We start from the raw sequence: 17355 nt of genomic DNA, 5'->3' as shown, positions 1-17355 counted from the left end.
CTTAAGGGATTCATACACCAACAAGACATAATAATCATAAATATCTATGACCCAAACAAGGGGCATCTATGTATATCAAACAAACCCTTCTCAACTACAAGGACTAAATAGACCATAACACAACAATACTGGGTGACTTTAATACATCTTTCTCACCATTGGATAGATCTTCCAACAAAAACTAAACAAAGAAACTGTAGAAATCAATAATATTATCAATAATTTAGACTTAACAGACATATATAGAATATTCCACCCATCAACAAGAGAATACACTTTCTTCTCAGCAGCACATGAGTCCTTCTCCAAAATAGACTTATGTTATGCCACAAAGTAAGTCTTAGCAAATACAAAAAAATGAGATACTGTCCTGCATTCTATCTGACCATAATGGAACAAAATTAGAAATCAATAGTAAAATAAAAAATAGAAGGTACTCCAACACCTGGAGACTAAACAATACACTATTGAATGATGCATGAATAACAGAAGACATCAGACGTAAATGAGAACTCTGATACAAATTATCAAAATCTAAAAAAGAAAAAAATTATCAAAATCTATGGGACACTATGAAGGTAGTGCTAAGAGAAGTTCATTGCATTAAGCTCATTCATTAAAAGAAGGAAAAGTCAAAAAAAATCAACCTGACATTACATCTCAAAGTTCTAGAAAAAGAATAACAAACCAATACCAAAAGTAGTAGAAGACAGGAAATAATTAAAATCAGGGCAGAAGTCAATGAAATTTAAACAAAAGAAACAATTTAAAAAATTGACAAAACAGAGCCCTAGTGACACTTGTGGAGCCCAGGCAGGCCTAGGTCAGCACCACCAACACCCATGGAGCCTGCCCTGGGTCCAGAGACAGCTTATAGCAACAACACTGCATGCCATAGAGCTGCATCTCTGAACACATCTCCCAGTGCCACCACCTGGCTCCCCCTGACCTGACCTAACACTCCATCGCTGAATGCAGTCACCTCCAGCTTGGGACACCTTCATTGCCATCTTTAGTTGGGGTAAACCTCCAGCTTGGAACACTGGCTGAGTAGGTATCCATAGTCCCCACCACCCCTCTCCCCGACAGCTGTTAACCAACTTCTTTAGATTCCTCTTTCAAGCTTTCTAAGATCTAATAACTGTATATCCTCACCTCCTACCCCCTCAACATCTCATCCTACACCTCACCCCCTGTTCTTTATCCACCATCAGAAATTGTAGATCCTTTTTGCATGCCTACTGTTTATATTGTATATAATAATTGAAATCACCAATTCTATATATTGTGGCAAAAAGATAAATGTCTTAATAGCAACTATTTGGATTAAGGTTTATATTGTTTAACATTGTTCTTTCCTGCAAAGGAGAGGTATTGGAACTGTGCAGGGGCACTATAAGCCTGTAGGGTAAAAGAAACTTAATGCCACGGATCTACAGTGCTAGAAGGGAAAACACATGAACAACATAAAAAAACAAGGGGAAAAAGATGCCCCAAACAAATCAAGAGAATACATTATTAGAATCCATGGCCAGCACAACAAAAGAGATGTCAGAGAAGGAGTTCAGGATGTATAATTAAAATGTTCTGTGAATGAAAGGATGATATAAGAGAACAAATACAGGCAGCAAAAGAACATCTCCATAAAAAGTTACATAAGCAAATACAGGAAGCAAAAGATTGCTTCAGTAAGGAGATAGAGGTTCTGAAAAAAAAAAAACAACCAAACAATCCTTGAAATTAAAGAAACATTAAACCAATAAAAAACTCAATAGAAAGCATCACCAACAGGGGAATAGCAAGGATGGCGAACTGTGATGGACATCATTATCCAAAGTACATGTGTGAAGACATGAATTGGGTTGTCAACCTACTTTATATGCAAACAGAGGTATGAAAAATTGTGGTATGTATGGGAAATAAGAATTGTAATGCAAAAAAAAAGTACATGTATAAAGACATGAATTTGCGTGAACATACTTTTTATACAAAGATATGAAAAATTGTGCTGAATATGTATAATAAGAATTGTAATGCACCTCGCTGTCGTGTGTTTAAAAAAATAAAATCGGTTAAATAAATAAACAAAGTATCACCAACAGATTAGACCACTTGGAAGACAGGACCTCAGACAATGAAGACAAAATATATAATTTTTAAAAGAATGTAGACAGCAGAGTGAAAATGGTAAGAAACCATGAGCAGAACATTCAAAAAATATGGAATAGTGTAAAAAGACCAAATTCAAGAGTTCTTGGGAGGGAAGGAATAGAGTTCCAAATCAAAGGAATGAGATATCTATTCAATGAGATAATATCAGAAAATTTTCCCAACATGAAGAATGAATTGGAAAACCAAATTCAAGAGGCTTATATAAGGATGCCAAATGTACAAAATCACAACAGATCCATACCAAAGCACATTATAATGAAAATGCCTAACATACAGAATAAGAATATTAAAAACCACGAGAGAAAGGAATCGGGTTATATATAGGGGGAAACCAATTAGATTCTGTGCAGATTTTTCAACCCAGAACAACATATATCAAGCTCTGAAAGAAAATGGATGACAACCAAGAATCTTATAGCCAGCAAAATTAAGCTTTAGATTTGATGATGAAATAAAAACCTTTCATGATAAATGAAAGTTAAAAGAATTTACAACTTGAAAGCCTGTACTACAGAACATCTTCAGCAAAATATTCCTTGAAGAGGAATTGAAAAACAATGAAAATAAACAGAGAGAGGTTTTACGCTAAAGGAAAAACTAATCCAAGGAGAAACCAAGTCAAGTTAAATACCAAAAACAAAAATGGCTGGGAATACAAATCATGTCTCAATAATAACTGTGAATGTTAATAGCCTAAACTCAACAATCAAAAACTTAGACTGTCAGATTGGATTGAAAAAAAAAAAAGACCCAACAATATGCTGCCTCCAAGAGACTCATCTCATAGGAAAAGATATCCATAGACTGAAGGTTGGGAAGAAACTCACATGGACTGCAGAAACAAGCAGGAGTTTTCCATTCTCATATCAAAAAAAGTAGACTTAAAGCCAAAGTTAATCAAAAGTGACAAAGAAGCACATTTTATACTGCTCAGTGGAAACATACATCAAGAAGACATAACAATTATAAATATATATGCCCCAAACAGTGCACCATCAGAAAGATGGTAGAATGTGATGGACATAATTACTCTAAGTACATGTATGAAGACACAGATAGTGTAACTCTTCTTTGTGTACAACCAGAGATATTAAAAATTGTGCTCAATATGTGTAATATGAATTTTAATGCATTCTGCTGTTGTGAATAATAAATTAGAATGAATGGAAAAAATAAATTGACAAAAAAAGCTGGTTCTTTAAATATCTCAATAAAATTCACAAACCCTTAGCCACCCTAATGGAAAGGAGAGAGAAAACTGAAATTACTAAAATTCCTGATGAAAAAGGAAATATCATGACAGACACTATTGAAATACAGAAGACAATTAGAAACTATTTTGAAAATTTATACTCCAGGAAAATAGAAAACCTCGGAGACACCAACAAATTTCTAGAGGCATATGATCAACCCAAACTGAATCAAGAGGACATACACAATTTAAACAGATCAATTTCAAGCAAGGAAATAGAAGGTGCCATCAAAGCCTAACAACCAAGAAAAACTCTGGACCAGGCAGATTCACAGCTGAGTTCTACAAGACCTACAAAGAAGAATTAATAACAATACTCCTCAAATTATTCCATGAAATAGAAAAAGAGGGAACACTTCCAAACTCATTCTAGGAAGTTGGTATCACCCTGATACCAAAACCGGGCAGAGACACATCAAGGAAAGAAAATTTCAGACCAATATCCTTGATGAACATTGATGCAAAAATTCTCAATAAAATTCTAGCAAATCACATACAAATCATATCAAAAAAATAGTGCACCATGATCAAGATGGGTTTGTTCCAGGGATGCAAGGCTGGTTCAACATACAGAAATCAATAAATAATTCATCACATCAATACTTAAAGATAAGAATCATATGATCATCTCAATTGATGCAGAGAAAGCTTTTGAGAAAATACAGTATTCTTTCATGTTCAAAACACCAGAAAAACTAGAATAGTAGGAACATAATTGTAAAAGCTGTCTATCCCAAACCCAATGCCAACATCATTCTAGATGGAGAAAAATTGGCAGCATTCCCTCTAAAAACTGGAACAAGATAGGAATGCCCTCTTTCTACACTTCTATGCAATATTTTCCTGTAACTCTAGCCAGAGCAAGTAGATGAATGAAAGAAATTAAAGGGATACGAATAGGAAAAAAAGAACTCAATCTATCATTATTTGGTGATGACATGATTTTATACCTAGAGGATCCAAACAACTCCACCAGAAAACTTCTAGAGTCAATTAATGAATTCAGCAAAGTAGCAAGATATAAAATTAATACCCATAAATCAAATGCATTTCTATACATCCATGATGAATCCTCTGAAAGAGGAATTAAGAAAACTACCCCATTCACAATAGCTTCAAGGAAATATAGTATTTGGGAATTGACTTAACAAAAGAAGTGAAAACTACATAACATTAAAGAAAGAAATTGAAGAAAACCTCAAAAGATGGAAACATCTTTCATGTTCTTGGATAGGCAAAATTAATATTGTCAAAATAGCCATACTACCCAAAGCACTATACAGATTCAGTGCAATTCCAATTAAAATCCCAACATCATTCTTATAGAAACAGAAAAGGCAATCATGAAATTCACCTGGAAAAGTAAAAAACCCAGAATAACCAAAGCAATCCTTAGAAAGAAGAGTAAAGCAGTAGGTATCACAATACCAGACCTTAAACTACACCACTAAGCTATAGGAACAAAAATGGCATGGTATTGGCACCAAAACAGGCATGTAGATCAATGGTACAGAATAGAAGACACAAAGACAAACCTATATAAATACAATTATCTTATATTAGACAAAAGCATCAAAAACATACACTGGAGAAAAAATAGCCTTTTCAACAAATGGTGCTGGGAGAACTGGAAATCGATATGCAGAAAAATGAAAATAAACTCCTATCTCACCATGCACAAAACTCAAAAGTGGATCAAGGACCTAGGAATTAGTCCAGAGACCCTTTGCCTGATAGAGGAAAATGTAGGCCCAAACCTTTACAAGTAAATGGGCAGAGTTGGAGAATATCATGCTAAGCAAAGTAAGCCAATCCCAATAAACCAAAGGCCAAATGTTCTCTCTGATAAGTGGATGCTGAACCATTATTGGGGGGGATGGAGGAACTTTTATTGAGCAAAGGGAAGGGAGAGGTGGGGAGAGTGCATGGGGGCAGGCAAGATGGTGGAATGAGATGGACATCATTACCCTAGGTAAATGTATGACTGCACACATGATGTGAGGCTACATGGTGTGCAACCAGAGAAATGAAAAGTTGTGATGCATTTATGTACAATGAATCAAAATGCATTCTGCTGTCTATATACTTAATTAGGATAAATAAGTAAATTTTTAAAAATTACTAATCATCAAGGAATTGCAGATCAAAATCACAATGAAATACCATTTCATCCCAGTTAGAATTACTATAGTAAAAAAGACAAAACTAAGCAAATGCTGATGTGGATTTGGAAAAAAGGAAACTCTTAATATACTGCTGGTAGGATGGAAATTAGTACAACTTTTATAGAAAATAATGTAGAAGTTTTTCAAAACACTGAAAATAGAATTATCATGTGATCCCACTGTTTCACTAATGGATGGATATATATTCAAATGGAAATGAAATCAGTGTATCAAATAAATTCATGGCTAATATAGCACTGTTTTTTAATAGCCAACATATGGAATCAATCAAGATGTCAATGAATGAATGAACAGATTTTAAAATGTGATGTAAATATACATTGGAATATTGTTCAGACATAAGGAGAATGAAGTCCTGTTATTTGGGGCAACATGGATGGAACTGGAAAACATTATGTTAAATGAAGTAAGCCAGAAAGACAAATGACATATATTATCATTCTAATGTGGAAGCTAAAAAAGTTGATTTCATAGATACAGAAAGTAGAATAATTGTCATTAGAGGCTAGGAAGGCCAGTAAGGAGAATAGAAGAAGGTCAAATAATGAATACATTTAGAGAAGAGGCAAATTTCTTCTTACGATTCTTTTTGTGTATTTAACAACGACTCTGTTTAATAGATAAGTGAATGATTAACAGCAATAATATCACCTAATCTTTAATTAGAAAAAAAAAAGAAATTTCTTTCTCAATTATTGCCCCTGTCTGGTAGAATCCAGACAGCTTATTTGACTCAAAATGAACAGAGTCCTTAGTAAGTCTCTAAAGGAGTGTGTAGAACTTTCATATTTTTTTCATAGCCTTTGACCAATAATCTCACTTTTAGAGTTCCATCATAAGGAAAACTCAGGGGCTGGATTTGTGGCTCAGTGGTAGAGCACTCACCTTGCTTGTGTGAGGCCCTAGGTTTGATCCTCAGCACCACATAAAAATAAATAAATTAAATAAAGGTATTGTGTCCAACTACAACTAAAAAATAAAATATTTTTAAAAAAAGAAAAGGAAAATTCAGAGAAGTGGTCAAAGAGCATCAAATTAAGATGTTTATCAAAAAATTAAACTTGTAAGCATAAGTTCTAATATTCTATAGCATAGTAGGTTGACTGACGTTACAACAATTTATTGAAAATTTTAAAAAGAATCAAAACACAAGACTTTGAAACTTCCCAACACAAATGATGAATATTTAAAGGGATGGAAATACTATTGACCCTGATTTTATCATCACATATTGCATGTATGTTTTGGATTTTCACACTGTACTCCCATAAGTATACACAATTTAAATTTTAATTTGTTATTTTTTTAAGAGAATTTAAAGAACAAGTGTTGGGGCTGAGGATGTGGCTCAAGCGGTAGCGCACTCTCCTGGAATGTGTGCGGCCCGGGTTCGATCCTCAGCACCACTACAAACAAAGATGTTGTGTCCCCCGAAAACTAAAGAATAAAAAATATTGAAATTCTCTCTCACTCTCACTCTCTCTTTAAAAAAAAAAAAAAAAAAAAAAACCAGAAAAAAAAAATAAAGAACAAGTGTTGTACAACATGATGAATAAAAGCCAGAATTTTAAAAAGACTATTTCAAAAAAGAGAAAATTCTTAGCTGCCAACTAAGAGATCAAGAAGATATGGTCTGCACAGTGTCTGTTGAATGAGTATCTTTAGGAAGAATATCTCCATCCTGTATTGTCATCCCTTCCTTTTGGATCCTACAAAGATTCTACCTCTAGCTCAGGCCTTTTATAAGCCTTGGAGCTGGGAGTAAAACTGACGATGGAATGCTTGCCTAGGATGTACAAGGCCCTGCATTCCATCCCCAAAACTAAAAAAGAAAAGCCTTACAACTGGCTCCAGTTCTAATCTTTTTTCTTATTATCTATAACTTGGAATTAAGTCTTTTGTGATATCTTTAAGTAGATAAATATTGTTCCTCTTTTAAAATTCTTCTTAAGACTGAATTTTAAGCTATACCTCCTCTTTTCATTATATAGTTTTACATTGACTTTGTTATAATTTCTCTGTGTAAAAATTTTTGAAATATTATACATTATACTTAAGTGGTATCCATATTTGCACTTCTGTTGAACTTTTTTTTTTTTTAATATTCTGCACCAGAACCAGAAGATGATGATGTCATAAGACATATTACTAGGCTAAGAGAAAAGCTTGGTTGGCAAACTGCCTTATCACCAAAAGACTTTAAATATGATAATCCCAAAATTGCAGTTCAGAAGATCATCGTAAAGGTACTATTGCACTTTATTTAATTTTGGACTATAAAAATCAATATTTTAATACATTTAAAATATTACATCAAAATCAGATATGTTAATATCAAATTGCAATAATTGTTTCATGGTAAAAGCTTATAAAATATTGATATTATTTTGTTTCACTTATTTAAGGAACAGAAAATTAAAAAGGCCTACAAATTTTTAAGTCTATGATGCATCAAAATATTTGTGTCTATCCTCTTTTATTCCTTCCTCTAACTGATTTGGTCCCCAGGAAAGGATACCATCTGCCTGAAATTAGAATCTACTCTTTTATTCTGATATGTCAGTTTTTTGTTGTTGTTTTGGTGTGTGATTTAAAAAGAAATAAAAGAAATTTATTGAAGAAGCTTATTAGAAATACATATTGTCATTCACAATCCTAGATCCAATGAATCAGAAACTCTGGAGATGGGGCCTTGCAATCTGTATTAAGCTCTCAGGTGAATCTAATGCACAATTAAAAACACTGCTCTAAACCAGGGGTCAGCAAACTTTTCCTGAAAAGGGCCAGGTAATATATATTTCAGACTTCGCAGGTCTTAAGATCTCTGTTGTAACTACTCAACTCTGTTGTAACTACTCAACTTAACAGTGCAAAGCAATATGTAAATAAATGGGTGTATGGTCCAATAAAACTTTATTTACAATAAAATACATGTGGCCCATGTTATGGTTTGCTGATCTCAGCTCTAGACTGTTACCATGAGGATAAGTGATCATTTGGACACTGTTTAGAGACATCATAATGTAAAGGAAAGAATATGCACAATGGAATCAAATTTGTGTAGTTTTGAATCTCAGTAATTCACCAGGTTATCTTGGTGAATTCTTTGATCTTAAAATGGTGATAATAGAACTTACCCTAGAACATTGTGAATATTAAATCAAATAAAGAATGTGCCATAGTGCCAGGAAGATTGTGGACATACTTTATTTTTTTAATAAAAACAACACAAAACCACAGCTATACATGAGTTCTTTGGACTCTTAAATAAGATATGTTTCAGTTGTGTATAAAGAAAGAATTGAGAATATGAAAAAAAACAAACACTTGTTTTCAGTAAAAAAGAATAATTTAATTGTAACATTTTTATGCTTCAATAATTGAATTTTAATTAAATATATGATCCATTTAATATAATTGTACCTATACTGAGTTTCTAATAACATCACAGTTTGAAAAATAATTTAGAACAAAAATGCTTTAAGTGGACAAATAATAGTAAATAGCTAACACAATTGAGAAGTAACAAAGACTTTTCAAGGAAGAAAAAATTTTAAAAATAATTGTAAAACTGGATCCAAAATTTAAAGCTGAAGTAATTGGGAACTATTTAATTATTTAATTCAGTAGCTTCTGAGGGCATCATTGAATACTAAATAGTTTTTTTCTTATAATCAAATTTAACTGCCCAGAGAAGACTAATTCAACTTTCTTATAATTTTAGAATTGATTTCATCAGTAAAAGTTTGAAAGCTAAAAGAAGGTAGCTTTAAAATTTACACTTAAATTTTTCTTACTATAGAACAGCCAATTCCTCAGAAATACCAATTAAATGAGGGAGAGGCATTATATTTTTGCAGAAACTTTGAACATGAGTTTAGAGTCAGACTTGGATTTAAATTTCTACTTTGCCACTTCTTATATCGGTGATATTTTTCACATTACCCAGTTTATCAAATTATTAATTTCTGCATCGTCTTAACAAGATAAAAAGTATTGACCCTTAATATCCCTTCAATTTTGATTAAAGTTAAGATATTAAACTTTTATGGTTTAGATAATATATGTGGAACACTTACTTATGAAATATTTCTTAACAAATATTTGCTACAATTATTACCCACCATCATCAAAATAAATGATATATCTAATATGCCTCAAGTTTTCTTGTGTTGGCAAATAAATTTATTGGAAGATGGCATATATAAAAGGTATGTCGTCAAGTTCTTTGTGGTAGTAAACATACATTAAATGCATTAGTAAGCAGATGGATACATTTTTCTGAATGTTTTATCACCACATTGTGTTTAAGAATGAAAATTAAATATATTAAATCTTTCATAAGATTAATCTTATTGAACTTTGATTAGAGACAATTTGAGTTGGTTTTCCTCAATGACAATTCTATTTCTATTTTTATTATTATTATTATTATTATTATTATTTTAACCTGTGCTGGGGATCAAACCTAAGGTCTCATGTATGCTAGGTAAGCACTCTACCATTAAGCTAACATCCCCAGCCCAGTCATATTTTTAATCTTTATATTAAAATTGTTTCATTTCATAAATACATAAATAAATATTTTTTAAAAATTTTCATTTCAACCATTTTATTAGTTAATTTAGTCAAATTAATTATATTTTTTTAACCTCAGGAGCCTTTAAAAGATGATGGGGAATTTGTATATTGCATTCCTCGGTATAATCCTAACGGCCTTTCCAATCCATATGATCCTCAAGTAGTCTCTACCCATAGAGCTAAAAATTGCAAAGAATTTTGGATTATTACTGCTTCATTTGTCTCAAAGGTAATATATAATGGGTGTCTTCAGCTTTAAGATTTAAAATAGAAAAATATTATCCAATTTAGAATTTTATCACATGAATTTATCTTTGTGCTTTAGAGAAGTGTGGTCATTTGAGAAGCAGTCTATATTTAAGAATTTCCTTGGGAAAGCTATTTGATAGTACATTTTTTTTCTTCTTTATATAAATATAGGCTTGAGGATTCAATTTTAAGAAAATTTCGAGGTCTCAAATGCTTTATTAATATTTTGTGTAATTTTTAAAGGAAGAATTAAAAAACAGGCATTTGCTAGTATAACAGGAATGATAATTATAAAGATAAGAATGCTCTTTATTGGCACATTTGTTATAAACTTTATTTCCAGATACAGAAATCCCCTACTATACTCCTACATAGCACTTTGATACTCACCACAAGTTACAATTATACAAATACTTGTTTTGATCATTTGTTTAATATCTGTCTGTCTGCCTCTGTTCTCCCAGCCTCCCAACTAAAGTAAATTCTAAGTACACTTTGCAGAACAACATCTGCATAAAATAGAGCTAGATGTACATATATGGAAGTAATATGGAGTGAAGATGGAAAGAACAATTTTTATATAAATAAAAACATACATAGATACATATATGCTGATAAAGGCATACTTTTATTTCTAGAAGAAATATATGAATATTTTAACATTCCATTGGGCAGACAACTCTTGGGAAGACAAAATTCCTTGGTGAATATTAGTTTTTTGATATAAAAAATAGGGTATCTGAGAAGTGGGGTTATAAATTGAACCACTCTGTGTAGTTTAAATTGAGTTTATAGTGCTGGGGTTGTAGCTCAGTAGTAGAGCACTTGCCTTGCATGCTTGAGGGTCCTGGGTTCAATCCTTAGCACCACATAAACAAATAAAAAATAAAGATATTGTGTTCATCTATAACTAAAAAAAATTTTAAAAAATACATTGAGTTTATAAATACTAAAGAAAGCATACAAATTGCAGGACTCAAATTTATATAATCATTTGTGAGAAGTATCTCTGAGTATGGAGGAAATCTCTCCTATCTTTTCTCTATTGGAGCACAAAAAGTAGCAGGAGAAAGGCAAGTCTAGAATCATTGTGTGAAGGGAAAGCAAAGCAATTGAGGTTAATGAGGTTCAGGCACAGAAAAGGCTTAAATTTAAAGGCAAGTAGTTATGAGCCCTAAACATAGCCTTTCTTAATTTCTTGAAAATAGCAGCTACTTTTAAAATAAAATCCTACTCTTGTGCTTTTTATACTTGTAGGTTATTAAAATAAGTGACAATACAGAAGACGTGGAGCTCACACCTGTTTTGGAATGGCTATCAGAAAGACATTTTTACTATTTATTACAGCAATTTAAGATATTTTCCAAATTTCGGTGAGATTAATAAAAATGAACCTTTTTTATTTTTTATACTTTGATCCTGTTTTAAGAAAATGGCGTGGATGATACTTTATTTCTATTATAGTAATGCCATGTTTATGGGGAATTATAGTATTTTAGATAAAGGAAACTTACTCATTTAAGTATTAAACCCTTAATTTTTGTCTTTTTGGATTAACATTGCCCCCAAAAAGATATTTAATAGTCAAACATACTTAAATAGACTGTATTGACCTCACTTTTCCTTTTTTCATGCATTTATTCATTCATTCATTAAACATCTGCTAAAAATCAGGTGTTATTCTCGATGCTGTGGTTACTCTGTCAGACAAACCAAACAATTGTCTAGCTCTCAAAGAACCTTAATTGTAGTAGGTGAGAGATAATAAACAAATCTGTAAAAATGTAAAATGTTAGAGATGAAATGTTATGAAAGAACTAAAAATTTTTAAAAAATAAAACAAGGATGAAGAAGCTGAGGGCAACTTGTTGATTCAAGTTCATCTTTGAAAGATTTGTCTAAGGTACTTTACATTGTATCACACAACAGGATTCCTAAGACTCTCTTTCCTCACAAAGTAACCCAGACTGTTGTTCTTTCAGTGTTTGCACAGTACCTAGTTTTATAATTTTCTTTTTCCTTCTCAAATGTCTACCTTTTCTTGTGGTGTGCTGAAATTTTCTGGGGACTAGGAAGAGAAACTAAATAACACCCACACTCCCTCCCCCCACACACATTTGCATGGTGCTGGGGCCTCACACCTGCTAGGCAAGTGTTTCACTATTGAGCTAGAGCCCCAACCTGAGATTTAAAAAAATACTTTAAATTATTATATTTAACATAATAAATAGATTAAATAACTTCAATAACTAACAGTAAGAGAAGTATATGGAATTTTGTGGCAGAGAAGTTATTTATTGAACAAAATTTGTCATGTACCTATCCTGTTTCACTCTTATGAGGACAGGCAATAGAACCATGAAAAAATATACAAAGTGTCTGTTTCTGTAGAACTTAGATTTCAATGGAGGGAGATGAATAATAAGTAACTAACTAAATAAAGTAATTTCAGATAATGATAAGGACCAGAAAGATAATAAAACAGAATAAAATACATGTTTAGATAGGATGCTAAGAGATGCAGTATTTAAGCAGAGACCTAAGTGATAAAAAGAGATGGCCATTTGGGACATTGAGAGAAGATAGTTCCAGCCAGAGGATAGACCAAGTTCAATAGTTTTTATTCAATAATAGGAATTGCATGACAGGAGTATTGAAGAGATTGGTAGGAAATGAAGCTGGTTCTGTTAATTTCTGGGTCACATTCAGTGCAGGTGATTGAGGAACGGTTTTGAGAAATTTCCTGTCTAGGATATGTGATAAATGCATCCCTAGAATTTAGGTGTTAGTTGTAAGGCTAGATAGGTTTTGATTCTGGATTATCAGTTAAAATATTATCCAGAGTACTATTTCTTTCTTTCTTTTTTGGGGGGTGGGGAGAACCTTGAATTGAACTCAGGGGCATTTGACCACTAAGCCATATCCCCAGCCCTATTTTGAATTTTATTTAGAGACAGGGTCTTACTGAGTTGCTTAGCACCTTGCTTTTGCTGAGGCTGGCTTTGAACTTGTGATCAGGTGTGTGCCACCACACCTAGCTCAGAGTACTATTTTTTATATTTATTTATTTAAAACTCTATCAGTGTTGGGCTTTCCACTATCATCTTTGCCTTATATAAATACTCAAGGTCCATTCTGCTTTAATCAATTTTCATGTATTAAACTTTTGAAACCCAGTCAGAACTGGGACAAGAGTTTTGTTTTGTTTTGTTTTTATGACATTTGTCATCAGTAAGTACACTGTCATTTTTTTCTTGCTTCTTCTCCCTCAGTCTCTTTCTCTCTCTTATTTTGTGATCATGGGACTCATGTTCTCCATTGAGCTATACCCAGCTCCATTTTCTTTATTCATTTTAAGAAAAATAGAAATTAAAATTTTGTCAATAAATTTGATTTTTAAATTTTATTTTTAGTATATTTTGTGAAGTTATTAAATTACTGTATTGTAAAAATAACATTTCAGGCTGGAGTTGTGGCTCAGAGGTAGAGCTTTCTTCTACCATGCATGAGGCATTGTGTCCAATCCTCAGCACCACATAAAAATAAAATAAAGAATATTGTGTCCACCTATAACTAAAAAATTAATATTAAAAAAACATTTCAAGTAGAATAATAAGCTAAATATGAAGTGTTAACAATTTTAGCTGGTGATGCTTTGAACAGAGCAGGGGGTTGACTAGAGCATCAGCATGAGCCTTTTTATCCTGTTAAACTTCCTGGTGGATTAGTTTGTATGGCCTGGTGCAGACACTCAGGACACTGCCAATGGGTTCCCTGAGTTTTCAGGAATCTTCAAGAATCTTGATTGTACCACAGCTCTACAGATCTGGATCAAAGTAGAATAGGAGCTCATTAGAATGCCTATATATATGGTCAAGTCACAAGATTTGTTTGAGGCATTTCTCTTTGAAGGGCATCTCATAGGACTCTCTTTGAACTGCTTGGATGGATTCAGACCTCTTTCAGTCTCTTTTGATTTAAACTCAGCCAGTATCATCACTAAGATTGACTGTTTGGTTGGTTTTTTTTGGACACCCCCTCCCTGCTATTTTTCTGTCCTCACTAGCCCTTACCAGCTACACAGGAAAACAAGTAATCACATTTCAGTGCTTACTTAAGAGTGGTTGTTTTCTTCAAAATGCAAAGACTGTTAAGGGAGGGATTATGCAATTTAGCACAGAATAATCCTACTGATGCAGAAAATGGTAAATTGAAGGAGATTTGGAGAATCTATGTCTTTTGATGTATGACAATTATGCATGATGAATAATCATGAGGTAAACTTTTCAGTTCTTTCTCATACAGTTTTTGAGTGTTTAAAAATTATATATATTATTTTTCATAACTGTTAAATAATATCAGAATGACATACATTATCTTAACATTTTACTTATTTTTTAAATCATTATAATTTATCACTGAAAATTGAATTTCAACTCCTCTTGATGTTAGAGTTGAGAGTTGCTTTTCAAAATAGTAAGCCAATTAATGTGTAATGGGAAGGAATATATTGTTATAGTTTTAAATTTTTATTTGGATGTTACAGATAAGTGAATTCTGCATCTATGAGAATTTTAATGACTTTAACTTACATTTACCTTTTACTGTATATTCTGTTGATAGTTTGGGAGAAAATTTAAAATGGTTTAGTATTTACTTCAGGTAGCTCAGAATGAATGAAACATGTAGGGAATTTGTTAAAATTACTTAGTTTTTACTATATTTCTTCTATGTAAATATATATGATTTGTGAATATAGAATTTAAAAAGTGTTTTTCTTTTCAGAATGAATAAAGCTTTTGTTATCTGGAAGTTGAATGTTAAAAGAATTAAGATAGAGAAGAGCAAGTAAGTCTTGATATATAATATATTTATAAAAAATTTCAAAATTAAGCTGTATTTTTTAAATATACTATGAAAACAGATATAATTTAATTTATCTAACAATTAGAAAGTCACTTCTGTTGCCTTTATGGTTAAACTTAGCCCCCCCCCCCCTTTTTTTCATCATGGGAATTGAACTCATGGCTTTGAGCATATTAGGAAAGTGGTCTACCACTGAGCCACATCACCAGCTATACAATTTAACCAGTCTTCTATTCTCTTAAAAATAGTTAAATACTTACTATATTTCCCAGCATATCATTCTGTGGTCATAATGTTATGAAGAAACTTGGTGAGCTCCCCTGGTCATCTTATCTTTTTACTTAAAAAAAAAAAGAGGAATATGATTAAGTCTTTCAAGATAGATGAAAGTCAATCCTATTTTGTAGGAGCTCAAGCAACAAAACGCTTGTGTGTGTGTGTTTATTTTTGTTTGTATCAAAGCTCTTATGTTTCTATAATTGTGGATTGAGGTGCAATTTTAAGAAAATAATACAGAGAAATCCCATGTATCCTTTTTACAGCTTCCCCCAAGATAGTAACAGTTTGCAAAACTATTGTACATTATGACAACAGGACATAGACACTAATATGATCAAGATACAGAACATTTCTGTCACTAAAAAATCCCTTGTGTTTTTCTGTTTTTATGACTATACCCACTTCATTCCCCTTCCCACTCTCTCCTTAGCCTGTGTCTGCCACTAATCAGTTCTCCATTTTTATACTTTTGTCTTTCCAAGAATGTTCTTAAGGGGAAAAAAAAAAGTGTATTCTTGTCACAAATAATAATGATAAATAAAGAAGAGAGGAGGAAACATTTGGAGGTTTGTGGCATAGATGTGGTGATGGTTTACAGAAGTATGCTTATTTCCAAATTTATCAAGCTATATAAATTAAAAATGTACAGTTTTTTGTGTATCCATCATACTTTGATTAAGTGGTTTTATAAAAGCCAAAAAAAAAAAAAAAAAAAAAAAAGAAGAATGTTATGTAGATGGAATCACATAGTATATAATCTTTGGGATTGACTCTTTTCACATAACAGAACTCATCCAGGTTGCTGTGTATGTCAGTAGTTCCTTTCTGTGGCTCAGTACATTTCATGATATGTGTTTACCATGGTTTCTTTAACCATTTGCTAGGGAAGTACATCTGGGTATTATCCAGTTTTTGGCTATCCTTGAAAGAGTGCTGAGAATAGACATCCTTGACTTGTTCCCTGTCTTATGGAAAAGCATAAGTGTAATGTTAGTTTTTTGTAAACTTTTTTTTTTTATAAATGTTCAAACATTTGTGTACAGAGTGTGTGTGTGTGTATGTGTGTGTGTGTGTGTACAGGTTGCTTTTGAAACTAGTTTTCATTTTTCTGGGGTAAATGCCCAAGAGTTTAATTGTTGGGTCACAAGGTAATTGCAAGTTTAATTTCCAAAGAAACTATCAAACTGTTTTCTAGAGTAATTGTACCACTTTAATTCCCACCAATAATGTATGAGTGATTCAGTTTCTATATATCTGTGATATCATTTGGCATTATCACTATTTTTTTATTTTAGACATTCTGATAGGTATATAGTAATATCTCTTCAGGGTTTCGATTTGCATTCCCCTAATGTTGAATGTTTTTAAGTCCTTATTTGCCGTAGACATGTCCTCTTTTGTAAAATGTATCTTCATTTCTTTTGTCCATTTTCTAATTGGATTATTATTCTTTTTAATTTTGCTGTTGAGTTTTGAGAGTTCTTTTTATATTCCAGCTATAGATTATTTTTCAAATATGTGGTTTACAAATACTTTCTCCTGGTCTTTGGTTTTGGTTTGTTTTAAATTCAAGAGTATTTATTTGGCATTGATTACATGCCAAACATTGAATCAATAGTTAAATTGCTCTTTGGGACCTGTAAAGTAGTTGAGCTCAGCTTCACTGACTTGGGAGGACTTTAATGTGGAAACATGGCTGTCACTCAACTCCTCCCCCTTATTAAAGTGATACATTTTGCTGACCAAGGAATAGGGGTGAGGAATTGAAAG

General features: G+C 32.3%; 1 protein-coding gene across 1 annotated transcript in view; it reads left to right on the top strand.

The window, feature by feature from the left end:
- Dnah14 (dynein axonemal heavy chain 14) overlaps positions 1-17355 on the top strand; it is a 343676-nt gene that overhangs the window by 10889 nt on the left and 315432 nt on the right. Inside the window, exons 4-7 of the mRNA XM_076872908.1 lie at positions 7726-7856; positions 10268-10420; positions 11698-11813; positions 15226-15288. Of these exons, the coding sequence (XP_076729023.1) occupies positions 7726-7856; positions 10268-10420; positions 11698-11813; positions 15226-15288 (463 nt within the window). The remainder of the gene's footprint in view (positions 1-7725; positions 7857-10267; positions 10421-11697; positions 11814-15225; positions 15289-17355) is intronic.

The sequence above is a fragment of the Callospermophilus lateralis genome, chromosome 13 (assembly GCF_048772815.1).
Source record: "Callospermophilus lateralis isolate mCalLat2 chromosome 13, mCalLat2.hap1, whole genome shotgun sequence".
Lineage (NCBI taxonomy): Eukaryota > Metazoa > Chordata > Mammalia > Rodentia > Sciuridae > Callospermophilus > Callospermophilus lateralis.
This window is presented reverse-complemented; position numbering and strand designations above follow the sequence as displayed.